Source organism: Vicia villosa, linkage group LG3 (genome assembly GCF_029867415.1).
Source record: "Vicia villosa cultivar HV-30 ecotype Madison, WI linkage group LG3, Vvil1.0, whole genome shotgun sequence".
NCBI classification, from domain to species: domain Eukaryota; kingdom Viridiplantae; phylum Streptophyta; class Magnoliopsida; order Fabales; family Fabaceae; genus Vicia; species Vicia villosa.
The window spans coordinates 17860650-17880253 of NC_081182.1; the positions used below are offsets into that span (position 1 = coordinate 17860650).

General features: G+C 33.6%; 3 protein-coding genes and 2 non-coding genes across 5 annotated transcripts; 3 read left to right on the forward strand and 2 right to left on the reverse strand.

Moving 5' to 3' along the window:
* Nucleotides 1–2566: 2566 nt before the first annotated feature.
* LOC131660482 (uncharacterized) lies at nt 2567–3869 on the forward strand. The gene has a single exon (XM_058929726.1). The coding sequence runs from the start codon at nt 2702–2704 to the stop codon at nt 3653–3655; it is 954 nt and encodes a 317-aa protein (XP_058785709.1). The 5' UTR covers nt 2567–2701; the 3' UTR covers nt 3656–3869.
* Nucleotides 3870–11146: 7277 nt separating this feature from the next.
* Nucleotides 11147–11219, forward strand: TRNAE-CUC (transfer RNA glutamic acid (anticodon CUC)). The gene has a single exon. It is a non-coding gene; the product is annotated as a tRNA-Glu (tRNA).
* Nucleotides 11220–12044: 825 nt separating this feature from the next.
* On the reverse strand, nt 12045–14601 carry LOC131655032 (endo-1,4-beta-xylanase 5-like). Its single transcript, XM_058924943.1, has 6 exons — nt 14447–14601; nt 14322–14356; nt 14099–14234; nt 13702–13874; nt 13508–13609; nt 12045–13254 (listed from the first exon to the last, which is right to left on the reverse strand). Exons 1-6 carry the CDS (start codon nt 14505–14507, stop codon nt 12133–12135), a joined length of 1629 nt encoding a protein of 542 aa, XP_058780926.1. The 5' UTR covers nt 14508–14601; the 3' UTR covers nt 12045–12132.
* Nucleotides 13942–14014, forward strand: TRNAE-CUC (transfer RNA glutamic acid (anticodon CUC)). The gene has a single exon. It is a non-coding gene; the product is annotated as a tRNA-Glu (tRNA).
* A 2212-nt stretch (nt 14602–16813) lies between the features above and the next one.
* Nucleotides 16814–19548, reverse strand: LOC131655033 (endo-1,4-beta-xylanase 5-like). The gene is made up of 6 exons (XM_058924944.1): nt 19413–19548; nt 19292–19326; nt 19067–19205; nt 18708–18880; nt 18508–18609; nt 16814–17932 (listed from the first exon to the last, which is right to left on the reverse strand). The coding sequence occupies exons 1-6, from the start codon at nt 19471–19473 to the stop codon at nt 16814–16816; spliced, it is 1629 nt and encodes a 542-aa protein (XP_058780927.1). The 5' UTR covers nt 19474–19548.
* Nucleotides 19549–19604: the final 56 nt, after the last annotated feature.

Below are 19604 nucleotides of genomic sequence, written 5' to 3' on the forward strand. Positions count from 1 at the left end.
AGAAAACGTATTAACTAAAACAGAAAAGATATATGTACACTTACAGTGTACACTACACCGTATAATTCTACATTTAATATACTATTTTTATTTTTTTATTAATTTATATTTTCTTGGATTTTGTGCAACCACATTTTTGCCTTGTTGTTGTTTACGGTGTACATGTGGTGTATGAAAAATAGTGTACAAATAGCACACCTGTAACTAAAATATTATTATTCCAAAAATTGTGGATATTGAGGACATTATTTTTTCCGAAGTGAAAAAAATGGTTGTCCAGGATAAATTGGAAATAAAAAAAAAGAAAAAAGAGAGGTGTATGAGTTTTAAAAACTCACTGCTTTTAATCTTGTTTTAATTGGTAAATTAGGATGGGATAATCTCACGGATCCGTAATGTTTTATATCGTAATTCTGCAAAGCTCAATACTTTTCTAACACATATTTTTTCGTCTCATCGGTGGATCATTGTTCAAGTTTTGTATGACGTAGCATATGTAGTGTTAAATTTATTTTGAGAGAAGGAAACAGATGTTATATGAGAGATGATTTGAATATTTTAGTTTTAAATGAAAAATGACAGCGACGGTTCTTCTCTTATTCCATCATCTCTTTTGTTGCAAACTCATAAGTCATAATCATCTTTGTGTGTCTTGCCTTTTTTTTCCTGATACTAAGATGTTGAATTATCAATTAGTCAATATTATGTTCGATCTAATTAGTGTTGAATTATTTTCAATATTAAGCTTTTTTATTTGGTGATAGCAGATAGACGGGTTTGGAACATATAGACTAATGAAAACTACTCGGTAAAGAGTTTTTATTGGCTGATTATCCAAGACCTTATTAATACTAGTTTTTTCAGACATTCTAGTCATTGACACCTCATTTGGAAGATTAAAGCACCATCGAAAGTCAATAACTTGATTTTGAGGATATGTAGAAATTGCTTTTCTACAAGAAACATGTTACATGACAAATGTGTTAATTGTCCCATAAATTGTGCTCTGCATGATTGTGATATAGAAACTCTCTACACATATTTTTCAAGTGTTATAATAGCTGAAATATTTGGATATGAACATCTTTGTACCATGTGACTTAATAGGTAGAGGGTGTTGTAACTCAAGTGTGAGTTAAAAGTCTCACATTACTTGAAAAATGGATGTTGAGTTTTGTATAAGTGACACGATCCATATACCTAATGTCTTAAGGTTTTGGATAATATGTGGTATCTCTCTCTCTCACACTTGTGTGGTTGCTCTTAATCAAACATGAATGCTCTTCCTTGTGATCCATCAATAGTATTAAAGTCAATGGTTCAAGTAAGAGACTAACTCCTTGTATCAAAAGTCTTTCTAATAAGGTGGTGGTCAGACGACGTATTTTGTTGAAGTGTCTTTGATGTGAATGGGTGTAAATGATGATACAAGTGTATGTTGACGTAAGATTTTCCGCTGGAGATGAGCATTGGATGAACTCACACTTGATGGGGAGATTGTTGACTTAAGTGTGAGATAAAAGTTTCATTTTGTTTGAAAAAATGAAGGTTGATCACTTTATAAGTGAAATGGACCATATACCTAATGTCTTAAGGTAGTGTATTGTTAGTATAAAATACTTTACACGGTTAGTGCATCACAACACTTAAAAAGTAATATTTTATATGTGATTTAAAAAAAAGTCAAACTTCTACAAAAACTAACAGTAGGGGTGAAAATAGACTAGGCTAGGCTATGCATTATAAGGCCTGAGCCTAGCCTACGATAAACTTGAAAGGTCTGAGTCTGGTCTATAGCCTATAATAGGCTCTCTTTTCTGACTTGACCTGACCTTTTTAAGAGTCTGGCCTGGCCTGGCCTGTAAGCCTATTTTTTATTATGGTTTTTAATTAATCCATATTATTTAAGAAACCTTATAAGTCGTCCTATATATGCATATATAAGTCGACCTATTTAGCCTTTGTTCTAATATATGTGCATATATAGGCTTGCCTATTTAGTCTTTTTTCTAATAAACATGCAAATATAGGCCGATCTATTTAACCTATTTTTAATATACATGAAAATATAGACCGACCTATAAGATCTGATAAACTTTTTTAATAGCCTAAGCCTGGCCTATTTTATTAAATAGGCTTTTAAAAAGGTCTAAGTCTGACTTTTTTGTTAAATACGCCTGGCTTGACCTGATCTTATATAGGCTAGGTCATAGGCTCTTATAGACCGGCCTAACCTATTCTCACCCTAACTAACAGTTATGTTTTTATTAACACTGTAAAATTTCTTTACACTAACGGTGTCTTTCCATTAAATCTTTTATTTTATTTTATTTATTTTAATTATTTATAATTATAAAAAATTTAAATCATCATACATTATTATATTACAAATATTTTCAATAAATTTTATAGAACATTGTGTTTAATTCATAACACAACATCATACGAAATTAAAAAATATCTTTAAAAAAAAATAGAAGCTTCCACACCTATTTAAAATCTTGTTATAAAGTAACCAATTATTAAGTTGAAACAGTTTAATATTTAGCACTATTATTATTGGACAACAAATTTAATAACTTTAATTGATCCTTTTTATGTTAAACAGCCAACTCCAGCTACAACAAGAAAAAGCACAACACCAACAATAAAAGCCACAAGAAAGAAAAAACTTTTTCAACAACAACAGTGAACAAACAAGATGGGTTCTCATCTCTCAAAACAAGTGGAAAGAAGAAAAACAATCCACACCGAAAAGAAAACTCTAACCGATCTAAAAACCTCCGGAGAACAATACCCCGGTTCCGAATATCACCCTCCCGACAGAAAAAACTGGATGAAAGATCTCAACCCCGACAAAACTCACATCAATCAAATTGTATGGCCAGGAACACACGATTCCGCAACGAACAAAATCGGTTTCCCATTGATCACTCGTCCTTTCGCTCAATGTCAATCTTTATCAATATATCATCAGCTTGTACGAGGAACGCGTGTGTTAGATATTCGTGTTCAGCAAGATCGTCGTGTTTGTCATGGAATTCTTGTTACTTATAACGTCGATGTTGTAGTGAAGGATGTTAAAAGGTTTCTGTCGGAGACTGAGTCTGAGATTGTAATCCTCGAGATCAGAACTGAGTTTGGCCATGAAGATCCACCTGAGTTTGAGAAGTATCTCGAGGAGAATTTAGGTGAGTTTTTGATTCATCAGGATGATAATGTTTTTGGAAAAACTGTTTCAGAGTTGTTGCCGAGGAGGGTTATATGTGTATGGAAGCCGCGAAAATCGGCGCAACCGAAAGCGGGGAGTAGTTTATGGAGTGCGGGGTTTTTGAAGGATAATTGGATAAATACTGATCTTCCGTCAACGAAATTTGATGGGAATTTGAAGAATTTGAGTGAGCAGGCACCGGTTACGGCGAGGAAATATTTTTATAGGGTGGAGAATACAGTGACTCCGGTGGCGGATAATCCGGTTTTGTGTGTGAAGCCTGTTACGAGAAGGATTCATGGATATGCTAGGTTGTTTATTGCACAGTGTTTTGAGAAAGGTTATGCAGATAGGATTCAGGTTTTTTCTACTGATTTTATTGATGAGGATTTTGTTGATGCTTGTGTTGGTTTGACTTATGCTAGGGTTGAAGGAAAAACATGAATTATTTATGAATCTGTTATGTTTTTTTTGGTTGTATTGTTGTATATTTTGGATTTGCTGGATTGTAAGTTGTGTTTTTGATTGTAAATTCAAACTAAGACATGATGCTATATTCGGTTGGATATACATGAAGAAGTGACATGTTGCATATTGGAATATGCCTTAATGTAATCAAATTTTTATGTTTGTTATCAATTGAACTGGTTTTAGATTATATTTGTATATTTTTAATTTTCCAACACTGATAGAGTGAGTTGTGGTTACAATTTCATCCACTAGTTACACTTTTTATTTGATATAGATAAAAAGTAAATTCAATCCAAGTTCATAGAGAAACTTGTGGTTTTAATTCTCATTGTGGATTCGGATTGGTAGGGTTCACATCGAAAGTTGACATGTTCCAACAAAAATTTCCTAAAAAAAAGTAAATGTTACAGTTTCTTCACCCATAGTCCATACCCAATATTGAGTGAGTTGCCTATTAAGTATTAGACACGTGTTTTTCATTAATCCATCTCATTTGGATAATTTTCAAATACTAATTACTAGTATATAACTAGAGCTGATAAATGAGTTGATCTAGCCTGTTTCGGCTTGGTGAGCCAAATATATAAATGGGTTGAAGTGCGTCGGTCCGATTATTTAATGGGTTATCAAAAATAAGGCGAACCTAATTTCTAATGGGGTTGTTCAATCAGATGGGTCAGTTCCACTTATATTTTTTAATATTATAATTTTACTTTTATAAAAAAATAATGAAATGGATAAAAGCTCCATATCATAACTTAAGTAAAAAGAAATCATAAAATTAATTAAGTGATGTTTAAAATATTCATCAAGTCAACATTCAAAATTATATATGTATCACAAAAAATCTATTTAAAAGTAGAGAGTAACCGAATATTAACTCAAATACTTATCAAATTTTTTCTTCACCTCTCTTTAGTGCAGGCCAAAAGTCCAATAACACGAGACCCACTTATCTATTTCGGCTCATTAAGCCCGAAATATAATTACCTTCATAAAGGGTTTTCATGTACACAATCTCTAGTCTCCACTTTCACTACGATTATCTTGAACCATAAACAGACTTGGGTGTTTAAGTGCTAACCATGCAAGTACCCCCTTTTGATAAGTCCCATTGAAGATTAACAACATCGATTTAAGATCGACATCGATCAACGACATTGATTCAATATCAACTCCTCTAGTTTAAAAACATCATGATTGCAACCTCTGATCCGTGGTGCTGCATCACTAAATTGCACAGGAAACTTCACTCCACCTTCGTTTTTGCAATCCTCTACATTTATGGTTCCGCAACGGAACAATGGCGCCATATGTAGAAATCGACTTCTGATTCCTACAATTTTCACAAGGTCATATCCAATTTTTAGATCCAGAATTTGATAGCATCTCTAGTAAAGAAATCGAGGTTCCACAAAGTCAATACCTCAGATCCATGGAGTTTCAATTCATCGAATTCCAATTTGACTCTATTCAATCGCTGATATTGATGTGGAGCCATCGTGGAAGGATGCTCCCAAATATCTACAGATCTAGACCTAGGACTTCCGAGTTTCGACCGTTTAAGTTTGTTTGAGTTCAAGCCGACCAAGAAATATGATCTTTGAAATTTTGTTCCTCACGGGACAGATGTTGAACCAAATGTCCGTGACAACTTGTACAACCAAGTTATGACAATTTAACTAATACAAGATGATGAATAAAAAAAGGAATAAAGAACACAAACGTTAATTAATAAAAAATATGCTCCAAGCTCTCGATAGTAATTTTATTATCTTTAAGTGATTCCAATTAAGAATGAAATTTATGCTTTTCATTTGTGAGTTCATTAAATAATCCAATAAAACCTAAATACACTGTGGGAAAATATTGAACTACTAAGCCAATAAATACATACAAATAAAGTAAAATAAAGACGATAACACGCGTAAAATAGTTTATAAGTGGTATTTGTAGAAAAACCTATCTTTGTGGCCATAGAATCATCACTACAAGAAAACCTTTCAATAACTAGGGATAAAACCCCAAACAAAAAAATAACGTTGCTTGGGGGTAAAGCCCCTCGCAAGGCACCGATTTTTTTTAAATATTTTTTATATAGAGTGTGGTTACCCCTCGTAAATAGAAAAGAGAGAAATTTTTTATTTTTAAAAAAAATGCATTACGAGGGCCGAGGGGTACCCCCTAACAAATGAAAATGGTGCTAAAATGTCATTTTAATGGTCAAATAAAGCAGAAATTTGTCAAGGGTAACCCTCAACAAAATTACAAAGTTTAAATTGCGAGGGGTACCCCCATGCCTAGGAAACAACATTAGTCCCATCGGTGGGAGTTGGCAGAGTGTGCGTGCAGTCTCCATTTTCCAAAGCATGCAGTTTGCTAGGGGCTGCCCCACGTCTGTTATTACTGTTACGTTTTCGAGGGGAGGCCTGTCGCCTCTTGTCCCCATGATTAATGACACGCCACTAACCCCACCGCTTCTACCCAGTAAACATGTTAATATAATTCCATTCCTCTTCCATTTTCAAAACCCACCGTTTTCACTCCATCTCTTACCATTTTTTTCTCTTTTTCCTCTCAACAACAACCAAAATCATCACATTTTCTCAACTCCAACATAATAAATTTTCAGATAATTTTATTAAATGATTCATTTATGTATTTACTTTACTTCAAGAATTAATTTATAATCTAATTTTTATTTTCATTTTGTGTTTCATGTACCAATTGATTTATGTAGAGGAGGAAGATTTTGAAGTAAAGCTTCAAAATTTACAGCAAAATTGTCCATCTAATTCAGGTACACAGTATGAAATTTTCAATTTTTTTATTTATGTAGTATGTTTATCTAGTATATTTATTATGTTTATATGTATATTTGCCATTGGAAAACGCTTGCAATTTTTCAGGGGATTAACTCTTAGCTAAATACTGACACAATACTGCACCACTGAACCACACGGTACCACTACTCTGGGCCTATGCCTGTGTGGCAGCAAGGTGACTGCATTTTGCGAGGAAGAAGCTCCAAGAAAATAGCGAAGTGACAAGTCCCTCACAAACTAATTGTGATGACCTGCTTAGTTAGGGGAACTTTCCCCTCGCAAAATTTTGTTTGGTGATGGGTTCCCTGGCTAAAAACGTTTTTTTGTAGTGCATAACCTACATAAATGTTTTCTTATTTAACTATTTATGCACATTAAAATTTTGTTCGATGAATAAAAGAATGGCATACACATTATTGGAATAATGTGTTTGAAAATGTGACAAAGTAATAACCAAAACTAATAAAAAAATAAATGAAACATGTACCTTATTTCTTTATCATCTATATTTTCACAGCATACTTTTTTATATTACTGGACAAAGCCTTCTTGGACGTAGGTCCTTCAACAGGATGAGGTGTCCTGAAATCTAACGAGGACAAGGGAATTTGCAGCGAGTATGAAAAACGCGCCATTCCTTTTTATGAACGTGTCTTCTAGATTTTGGGTATTTGGTTTCACTTCAACGATCTTGAAATAGAAGTTTTGAATCACCTGATGGTTTCCCTTTCATAATTGCACCTTGTGAGTTGGGCATATATTAAATTTTTCCAGTACCAGAGTGAATATAAAAAGAGAAAAACTTCTTTTTCTCTTTTCTTCCATCTCTTCAATATACATTGTAGTTCCGCGATTCATACACGCGGTCACGACTTAATTAACCTGGGGTGCATTTGATTTGCTAAAAAATGAGGGACTGGACAAAACAACTCTTGTTGTACCCTCTTTGATGCAAAAACTAATAATGGGACTGGACAAAATATATGGTAAGGAATTGGACAAAAATGCAAATTCTTGTCCCTCACCAAACAATGAGACAACTTTTTGTCCCAAACACAAATTGTCAGAAAATGTTAGAATATAATTTTTGATCTCTCTCTATTTAATATCTTGATTCATTAATATAATTTTCATTATTTAATATTATAATTTATAAATATTATATCAATATTTTTATATATTAATAAATAATATTATAATAAAAGTTATATTATTTATGTCGAGTGCATTGACATATCCAACAATGTAAAGTAAAAAAAAAGTATCTCTTCATCTTTTTTTCCCTCCTTATCATTATTTAATATTTGGATTCATAAATATTAATATTTTATATAATAATACAAATATTATAATAAAAGTTTTATTATTTTATATGAGGCATAAACATATCAGAGTAAAAAATATATATTTTCATATTTTTTCCTTCTTTTTTTTTTTTTATATTTTGATTCATAAATATTAATATTTTAAATATAAATAAATAATATTATAGTAAAATTTAAATTATTTTGTCACGTACATAAATATATCAAACAAAATAAAGAAAAAAATTTGTCCAGTGCTTCGATAATCAAAAACAGTACAATACAAAAACTTGTCTTATAATACCGTCTAATATTATTTGTTGAAACAAAATATGTTCATACTCTTTGGATTTCAATGATAACAAAGTACTTAAAGAAAAATAGGGTAAGCTAACATTTGCTTAAGTGTGCTAAGTGCTAGATCATTAAACTCATATTTAACTTGGTTCTCGCCCAGTTAAATAGATTAAAAAGAAGAAGCAATCTAAATTCTAATGTATCCGAATCTAATTTTCAAATAGGATCTCAACGCAAAATTATCTCATAATCTCATTTTCAAATAGAACCTCAACGTAAATTTTTTGACAACTGATCTCGACCCTTGTAATGGCGAATGGATAGTCATCACATTATCAGCGAATGTCAACATGTTCATATGCAAAGCTGCCATAAATGACGTTGGCATAATGTAAGGTTGTTCGCGACCATTTAAGGGCTTCGTGAAACTAGGCATATAGGGTCTATAATCACTAGTCGGTGTTGGCATGGGAGTCATAGGATGACTCTATTTTGTTGTCGAGGATAATATTAATCCATTTTGTACCGTCGATGGTATGACTGTCGTACTAATTGTGGAAGGGAATGCTTCGGTCGAACTCGCAGCGACTATGCCTTCCCCTATGGTATAAATTGAGTGTTTTTCATTGTTGTTTCTTGGATTCACCATTCTAATATATTTTCTTTTAGTTCTATAAGGGTAATCTTTAGAAATCCTACCACTCCTTAATTTCATGCACAATAAGACTCGGAAGTTTTACGAACAGGGAATTTTATATGATTTTTTTTTAAAGAAACTGAAACTGAAACTTTGACAGAAAGGTCCCACTGGGCGTGTCAATTTGTTCGCCGTGAAATTTGGAAAACAAGCGCTGGTCCTCCCAAAATGGTTACTTGCAGGATCAACTAGATGATCCTAGGACATATTCTATTGTTTTTATATGGTTTTCTGTGTAAAGGACGTAGATTTTGATGTAGGAAAAACCTTTAGAATAAAAATGAAAAGACGAAAAAGAATGTAAATGTAGAGAAAGTAAAGACTTTAACAGAAAATAAAAGTGCAGGAAAATAACTTAGTGTAAAAGACTTTGTATAAATAAAATGTGGTGTTTGAACACACACGTTTCACTCAGTTGAACTCTTTTCTCACCTAACGCTAGAATTTCTTATTTATAATGAAATCTACATAATTGTCGCGAATGTCTCTTTTTCCAAACGCTGACATGTCTTCGCTTGCATGTGTTTTGCCCTTAACTTACTTCCATCCTTAAAGTTCTGATAAGGCCAAAAGTTGGTTACTTAGCCTTTTTGCGTATTTCATTTTCCTTAATCGAAATATCCTCCAAGTCAATCACAAAATCACTAAGTCCCCAAGACTACTTTTCGTATGGGAATTTCAACATGTCTCCTAGGACAAATTTGTTGAACTATCCATTTGACATCTCATCAAAACAATATCCACAAGTTTAACTGATTTTCTTCAAGTGAGTTATGTTGAGAAACAAATGTAAGTTCGACACCTAGCATATTTTATAAGTGAGAGAACCCATACACCTAGCACCTTAAGATTTTTGGTGAATGTGTGGTGTCTCTCTCACTTGTTTGGGCGAGTCTTTGATCTTTAGGTGAATGTTTGACTGAATGTGAATGCTTCTATCTCATGATGACCCATCAGTGGTATTAGAGCCAGGTTGACTCGGTGGTGGAGTGAAAGTGGATCCTAGTGTGGATCAAGACTAGTGATGTGGATGACTCACTTGCGGGGGAGATTGTTTGGTTTCAAGTGTGAAAGTGCTAAAGTCCCACATCCACTAGGAATGAAGGAAATGTTGGGTTTATAAGAGAGGTGACCCATACCTCTATTGCGTTAAGATTTTGGGTGGATATGTGATGTCAAAGTCTCTCGGAACCATGAACGTTTAGCCCACTAACACTTCCGACGCTGTCCAAACTCTTTTCTCAACCGAGGTGATATCCCTTTTTTGTAATAGTGATATTGAATTTTTTAATAACTCTTTACAATATTTAGCTTGATTGATGAATATGTTTTTTTATTGAAGAACTTGTAATCCAATAAAGTACCAAAACTCCCTATCATAAACATTTCGACTTCATTATGCATAATATAAAAAAAAATCCATACACAAAAATGCATTAATAACATGGAATAAAATATCATTGACATAAGATTATGTTTCCCCCACATCTAACAAATAATCATAGTACAACCTATTTTGGTGGACTTTAGATGATCTTGGAAATGGGGTCGGGATGAAATTTTTTTATTGAGGTGGAAATTCAACACATACGCAGAGAGTAATTCAAGAAAAATTTTACTCGACAAACTCGCCAGAGCGAAGGTAGAGGACTACTATATAACAAGGCAATGATACACAAAATCTTGGTCTCCCTAACCAAAGCATGTAAAATCATTGCTCAATTGTCTAACATAGAAATGATATAAGTATGTTCTATATATAGGAGATCCATAAAGGTCCTTCTGTTCAACATCTGTTGGGATGTTTATTGGCCAGGAAAGCCTTATGGGGTGAATATTATTGGCCAACAATGAACGAAGATTCATGGAGCATGTGAAGAGATGTTGTAAGTTCCTGAAGCACTGGGACATACATTTTTTTCCGGGTGGAGAATGGCAATTTTGGGACATTTGCCAATAGCACAAGGACAATAGTCTTGCTTTCCTCCAACTTAGTTTGACAATGCTTTTGCATTCCTCCACTTTTATGTAACGCATGAGTTATATCTAAGATAAGAAAAGTCATTTTGAGATACAACAACAATTTGTATCCATATCAAAATCTTTGCCATCGGCATTCTTGATGGGTAAATTACAGAAACCAACACATTACATATGTGTGAAAAGTTGTATCAGTGAATACAATAATTAAGTAATAATAGCAACATGTATCATAGTTGAATAAGAATTGAATCTGAACCTTCAATCCTCACCATGCTGCCAGATCATCATAAAGTAATAAAAGCAAATGTTTTAACACGTAAAATGTAGTAATACAATCGATTTCAAAAGAAGCCATCAATCCGTTGTAGTCTAGTTGGTCAGGATACTCGGCTCTCACCCGAGAGACCCGGGTTCAAGTCCCGGCAACGGAATTTTTATTTTCTATGGGGTTTCAAGAATCGCAAACGCTGAAATCAGCCGTTATTTATGATTTAAAAATTATCCTATAGCCTATAGGTTTGACAGCCTTTGGATTGTTTGGGAGATATGTTTTTTCTTATATGGCTATGTAAATGTAAATGATTTTTCTAAACATTTTAATAATGAGTCATTAAAAATTCAGTATTCGGTTTCTTCTTTCTATTCAAAATCAACTTTACCAGCATATATTGATAAAACTGACTTCAATTTTATGTGCAATCATGTATGTTCCATTAAAGCATGTAGACTTCTATGCCAAGTTCTGTAAAATGATACATGACATATTGTACTTTGTATTACTCATATATTTTTCTAATTTTTCTAACTGTTAAAAGAGTTTTCAATATTATAACAAACCAACTATGTAATTGTTGTGTAATTCCTGCATTTATCAGTTTTTAATCCAACTTTACAACCCGCAATGAAACTTGACAACCCTCTATGTTAATGGTATTATACCCTCAATGAAACTTTGTATTTTATCAATTCATTGAAGTTGTATTTCTACTACAGAGCCATTTTTCTTTCTACTTGCAGAGTTAATGAACTGACACAAGTTTTGATTTTGTATCCATTTTGCTTTCAAACAACTATGTATTTTATCAAATGACCAAAGTTGTATTTGTTTTCTACTATTTGCTTTCTACATTCTAATGGAAGGAAATGACTAAATAAGGCATAAAAGCTGTGAAGACAATACCTTGAGTTAAGAACTCTACAATTTTGAAAGGATATTTTTCATATTTGAGATTACGACGCGTATCTAACCAACCATCTATGAAAGTTATAACTTATATTATTTAAATTTGAAACTTTTAAAATTTCTAGTGAAGTTAAGGAGCTTCATAAATAAAACTACTTAAATCACAGTGTGACAGTAACATGTCTAGTTTCATCACCACTAGTTAAGGAGAAAGTTGAACTTGTTGTCCTATTTCCATACTCAACATTAACTTTATATTCTCCCAAGAATCCATAAAAGCTATATGAACCATGCTCTTCTGTGACTCCATCTACACGACCAGTTTGCCACTCTTGAAGAAGCTTGTCAACCATATCACCTGATGGCAAGTTCTTCAAATCATTATCTGTGAGACACATTTGGTAGCATCCATATGGATGAAGTGCAGTCCATAGCATTATCCCATTCACCGAAGGATGTGAGAATCCTTCCCTCAACACTTGTTCCAAATATATTGCCTGAGTTTCGTGATCAAGTGTCTTGCTTATATCAATCTCAGTAAGCCAAATGGGAAGATCTAGCGTTGCGAATTTATCTAAGATAGCTCTGATAAGCGGAGGATTCGGTGTTGTGAAATGACCCTCCAATCCAATACCATCCATAAAAACACCATGCTGTCTTAGCTCTCTTATCTTAAAGATATATGCATCAACACTAGACTTTACATCATTGCATGTTTCTACAACATTGAAGTCATTCATAAACAAAGTTGCTAGAGGATCTGATTCATGTGCTGCCTCAAAGAATTGAAATGTAGCATTTGGCCCGAGTCTTTGTTCGTAGAAATCGAAATGAAGCATTTCGTTGCTAACATCCCAGTGTATGAACTCGGTTTTGTATTGGTTCATGAGACTTTTTATTCTAGAATTCACTGCTGATTCTAGTTCTGTACCTGTAAGGTTAAGAACCCATGCAGGTGTGTACTTTGGATCTTCCCAGAATATATTGTGTCCTCTTGTTATGATTTTGTTGGATCTAACAAATTGCATCATTTGATCTGAAATTGTATAATTGATTCTGCCTTGATGAGGTTCTGTGGCGTACCATTTGAGCTCGTTTTCGAAGACTGCAGCATTGAACCGTTTCACAAACCAGTTCTGATATGGGCTGTTGCCAAGAATGGTCTTTGCTATTGCAGAACCTATAGGGAAGTCTTTTGTTATTTGTTCTGCATGCACAGAAGCTCCTTGCAATTTCATTCCATTAAAATCTGATACATGAATTGTGACAGCACGCTTTCTTTTCTGTTAAATGCAGCAGAGAAAACAAAACTATAAATGAATGCGCAAACAAAAGACACAAACACTAGTAATAGTATAAATACATATACCAGTGTTGATGTCCAGAGATACACTAGCACATATCTGACATCAGACATTATACGGACACATATCGGACACTAGACATCAGACACTATACTAACACATATATGTAATATGAAAGTTAGGTGCTCCAACTAAAGATGCAATTAATTTCATTGTTTTAGCTTGGACTCACAGTGTTGATTATATGTTCTTGATTGAATCTCCATTCCTGTTTAGTAAATGGCTGTAGTGATAGACTTGCAATATCCATATCAACATCTTTGCCATCTGCATTCTGCATTACCAAAACCAAATATCTTAAAACAAATTACAAAGGTGTGAAAAGTTTCACTAGTGATTAAATATAGAAGAATTGAAGCAAGGGACCTGAAAAATTATGGTAGATGAATTCGAAGGTGAATTAAGAACAAATCCGCCCTTCAGAAAAGACCAACATCCACTCTTGGCAGAAACTGTTCCAATACAGTTGTATGTATCCTTTTCTGCTTCCAACCTTGCCCTTATCATAACTGAATCTGAACCTTCAATCTTCACCCATGCTGCCACGTCATCATAAACAATTAATTTTACAGATTTGTTTTATTTTATTTTAATGTACAACAACAATCCGTTGTAGTCTAGTTGGTTAGGATACTCGGCTCTCACCCGAGAGACCCGGGTTCAAGTCCCGGCAACGGAATATTTTTCTTATATATATTTGTTTTTATAACCAAAACAGTGCTGTGATGGATGAAATAGTAAAGCACAGAACATAAAAACGTACCAGAAAAAGAATAGATGGTGTCGTGATTAAGATTGTATATGACAAGTGAAGAAGACTTGTTGGTTTTAATTTGTGCGATATTATTATGTTTGAAAATTCCTCCTCCATAAAGTGGCTTCTCAGGATACCCTTTGCACTGTCAGTGTCAACACAACACATTGACATTGTGATAGAAAGTAGGTAGAAAACAAAGAGAGAGTGAGTGAGATATTTGTTTTGTTACCTGAGTGTAAGCAGTTGAGTCATATAAGGGTCCATCTGCAAAACACAAATACTAATGAATTAATGAATGAAATTTTAATGTTGACCTTAAAATAGGAACAATAGTGAAAAGGAATAGTTAAGAACCATAGAGAGAAGAAACTCCTGATGCTAGGAGAAGGAAGAAAATTGAAATATGTTGCAGCATGTTTAGAGACTGTGTTGAATCAAGTGTGAAAGGTAGTAACTACTAGCATATCTATATAGTTGTACGTTGGGGGAGGTGATAGAGCTGGATGCCATTCCACTGCCCGTGCTCTTCCTTCACATGCTATGCTACTATATATATCATCAAAATTTCTAGGGTCCCACTTTATAAATCACTACACGCTTTGCTTTGGTTTTTATCATAAAATTATAAATATTTTCTAGATGAAAAAAAAACAGAATCTAACATGAGAGTATAAAATCCCTAAACTATAAAGACTCTCATATAATGTGCAAAATCACGTGACTGTGTGAGTGTGACTGTATTAATAATAAGTTAATAATTCAATTGTTTGCATATGGCCATACTTTGTTTGCTTGTGAGAAGTAAACCCGAGGAACAGACTGAGAGTGTGGGCATTATAGAGTGATATAATAGGTTAATTATTTAAATTAGTTTGCCTGCAAAATTTTAATGCAAAAAAATTGATGTTAAAAAAGTAAAAGGAATATAAATCTTACACTAAAATAAAAACTAATTTCAAACATGAGTGTGTAGTCCAACAGCGTAAAATGATATTCCCACAATATTTGGCAATCATTTTAATAGAAACGTGACGCCTTTTGTTTCATTTGCTTACGCAAAGGCAAGATATAAGAAAGTTAAAAAGGAAATTGTTCAGAGTTGCTTGCAAGGATCCGGAAAAACCAAATAGCAAGCATCGCGCAGCAGATGAGATTTCATCTCAAGTAATTTTGTTCTTCAATCATCGATGTCACCACTAAAAGGCATCCCCTCTCTCCATTGTATAGGCGCCCGTACTTTGTAATAGCTTTAATTAGGTTTTATTTTCTCGCACTCCCCGTTTTTTATCGTAACCCCCACCCCGAAGCCTTGTAATAGTTAGGATTTATTTTCTGCTTTTACTTTCTGTAAATTATGAATTGTGTTAGATGTATGTTTAATTAGGGTGTGTATGGTAAGATAACAAAATCAAACGATAGCTAACCTAAAATCAAACGATAGCTAACCTAATACAAGATTAAATACTCGAATTTAACACACTCACACACTTACACCTCCAGGGTACGTATTCCCCTCTTTGGTTGCCTTTCGAAAATAATGGTCAGTGGTGACTCTTGCTTACCGCAATATTGTTTTGTGAATTATCAAAACGCCAAGTCAGTTCTCCCACCGAGTTACATGTTGGTATGGATCAATGGTAACCACAATTGGAAGTTGGAGAGCTTGTTTAGTTGCGGTGTAGCCACTGTTTCAACGGCTGTTGCTGTTTCAGAGCGGCCTTGCTGCGACCGGTTTTGTGCCGAGGTGGAAACCGTGAGCTCGAGTGAATTGGAGAACGATAGCTTCTTGTGGCGCACAAATACGAAAAATGAGTTTACGGTAGCTAGCATATCAAATATTGTTAATGTTTCAAAATCTTTTGGTTGGGCGTCATATTTAATTAACTTGTTGAAGGCTGTGGGATCTTAGAATTCCACCTAAGTTGAAAGTTTTTACTTGGATATTTTACATCGAAAGAATTCCTTCTAAAGATTTCTTGATGAAAAGGGGAGTTACTAGCTTCGACAATTTGGAGTGTGTTTTCTGTGGCAACCATCCGGAGAATTTTTCTCATCTCTTTTTTAATTGTCATGTGGTGAAGGAGATTTGGAAAAACATGTATGGGATTGGTTGGGTATTATGGTGGAGATCAATGGAGAGTAATTCACGGACTTTGGTTTAATTCAAGAAAATGTGAAGAATGTTAATCATAGGGTGAAGATCAGCATTGTTTGGATAGCCATTATTAGGTGTATTTGGCTCATGAGGAATGCCATAATCTTTAAGGGGGGTGTTTTTTGCTTTGATGTGGTTTGTACTAATATCATCTTCCTCTTTTGGAGATACATTAAGTTTAGATCTATTTGTTATGAATGGTTTAAACTTCCTTTAAGTTATTCAAACACTTTTTAGTGTTTTCTTGTAAGGGTTGCACCGCTAGTGCGAGCTTTATAATCAATCAATTGCTTATTAAAAAAAGAATTTGTTTTGATCTTCATTAAATTATTTGTCGTGTTTTTGACAAACTCCAACCACATAAATAGATATTAAACAAATAGATGAGACATAAAAATTGTGAAGACAATATCTTAAGTTAAACATTACTATTTTTAAAGGATACTTTCATACTTGACATTATGACGGGTATCTAACCATTTATGAATTATGATAGATACATTATTTAAATTTGAAACTTATAAAATTTCAAGTGAAGCTAAGGAGCTTCATAAATAACACTCAAGTCACAATGTGACAGTGACATGTCTAGTTTCATCACCACTACCTAGAGAAAATGTTGAATTTATGGTCCTGTTTTCATACTCAACACTGACTTTATATTCACCCAAGAATCCATAAAAGCTATGTGAACCATGTTTTTTTGTGACTCCTTCCACACGACCAGTTTGCCACTCTTGAAGAAGCTTGTCCACTATATCACCTGATGGTAAGTTCTTCAAATCATTATCTGTAAGACACATTTGGTAGCATCCATATGGATGAAGTGCTGTCCATAGCATTATCCCATTCACTGAAGGGTGCGAGAATCCTTCTCTCAGCACTTGTTCCAAATAAATTGCCTGAGTTTCGTGATCAAGTGTCTTGCTTATATCAATCTCAGTAAACCAAATGGGAAGATCCAGTGTTGCCAATTTGTCTAAGATAGCTCTGATAAGCGGAGGATTCGGTATTGTGAAATGACCCTCTAATCCAATACCATCCATAAAAATACCATGTTGTCTTAGTTCTCTTATCTTTGAAATATATGCATCGACACTAGATTTTGCACTGCATGTTTCTACAACATTAAAGTCATTCATAAACAAAGTTGCTAAAGGATCTGATTCATGTGCTGCCTGGAAGAACTGAAATGTAGCATTTCGTCCAAGCCTTTTTTCGTAGAAATCAAAATGAAGATTTTCGTTGCTAACATCCCAGTGTATGAACTCAGTTTTGTATTGGTTCATGAGACTTTTTAGTCTAGAATTCACAGCTGATTCTAGTTCTGTACTTGTAAGGTTAAGAACCCATGCAGGTGTGTATTTTGGATCTTCCCAGAATATATTGTGTCCTCTAGCGATGATTTTTTTGGATCTAACAAATTCCATCATTTGATCTGAAATTGTATAGTTGACTCTACCTTGATGAGGTTCTGTGGCGTACCATTTAAGCTCGTTTTCAAAGACTGCGGCGTTGAAACGTTTTCCAAACCAGTTTTGATATGGTGTGTTTCCAAGAATTGTCTTTGCTATTGCAGAACCTATAGGAAAGTCTTTTGATATTTGCTCTATACGCACAAAAGCTCCTGGTAATTTCTTTCCATTTGTATCTGATACATGAATTGTTACCGCACGCTTTCTTTTCTGTTAAATGCAGTAAAGAAAACCAAACTATAACTAAATGCTAAACACAATACACCAACACAAAACTAGTAATAATGTACCTACATATGTCAGTGTTGATGGCCATATACAGTTCTAATTTAAAAATGGACTCAAATTACAAAAAAAAAAAATACAATTATAATAATTAAAAATAACACAACAAAAATATAATTATATAATAATAAAAAAAGAATTTAATTATAATTATTGACTATCATCAATCTCAATTGTTTAATGTATTGGGTTTTTACCATAACATTATTTATATTTATTTGATTTTTTTATAATACTTTTTTATATTTATTATTATTATTAAAATAAAAAAATTGGACTTTTCAAGATTTGGAGGCCCTCTAAAATTTGAGACCTATGTTATAGAGCCTCCTGCACGGGCCCGACCTAAACACATATCAGACATTGGACACTACACTAACATCACAGACTATACTGATAGAGACATATCAGACGAGACATTCTTGTAATATGAAGTTTTGGTGCTCTAACTAAAAATGCAAATGCAATTAGTTTCTTTGTTTTAGCTTGGACTCACTCACAGTGTTGATTATATATTCTTGGTTGAATCTCCATTCCTGCTTAGTAAATGGCTGTAGTGACAGACTTGTTATATCCATACCAACATCTTTGCCATTTGCATTCTGCATTATAAAAACCAAATATCTTGAGACAAATTAGAAATGTGTGAAAAAATTTACTAGTGAATAAAATAAAATATAGAAGAATTCAAGAAAGGGACCTTAAAGATAATGGTAGATGAATTCGAATGTGAATTAAGAACAAATCCACCCTTAAGAAAAGACCAACATCCACTCTTGGCAGAAACTGTCCCAATACAGTTGAATGTATCATGTTCTGCTTGCAACCTTGCCCTTATCATAACTGAATCTGAACCTTTAACCCTCACCCATGCTGCCACGTCATCACAAACAATTAAATTTGTATGTTGAATATAATTGAATTTCAAATTTTTCGACAATCCGTTGTAGTCTAGTTGGTTAGGATACTTGGCTCCCACACGAGAGATCCGAGCAACGGAAATATTTTTTTTTATTTTTTATTTGATGAAATAGTAAAGAAGAGAAGATAAAAGCTTACCGGAAAAAGAGTAGATAGTGTCTTGTTTAAGATTGTATACGACAAGTGAAGAAGACATGTTATTGTTGGTGTTAATTTGTGCAATATTATGTTTGAAAATACCCCCTCCATAAAGTGGCTTCTCAGGATACCCTTTGCACTGCCAACCAAACACATTGACATTGTGATAGGAACAAAAACATGTAGTAGGTAAAAAAAATATAGTGTGAGTGAGATTTTAGTTACCTGAGTATAAGCAGTTGAGTCATATAGGGGTCCATCTGCAAAATAACACCTAGTAATTAATAAATGAATTTATAATGTGCACCTTAAAATAGAACAAGAGTGTATTTGATTAGTTAAGAACCATAGATTGAAGAAACACTTAACGGTAGCAGAAGGAAGAAAAGTGAAATAAGTTGCAACATTTTTAGAGTTGGTGGAAAAACTGTGTTGAAGTGTGAAAGATAGTACTACTGTTTAATGCTTATCATAACATTAGCATATATTTGTGGTTTAAGACAAAAAAAATTTGTAGGTTGGATATGGAGTTTAATGG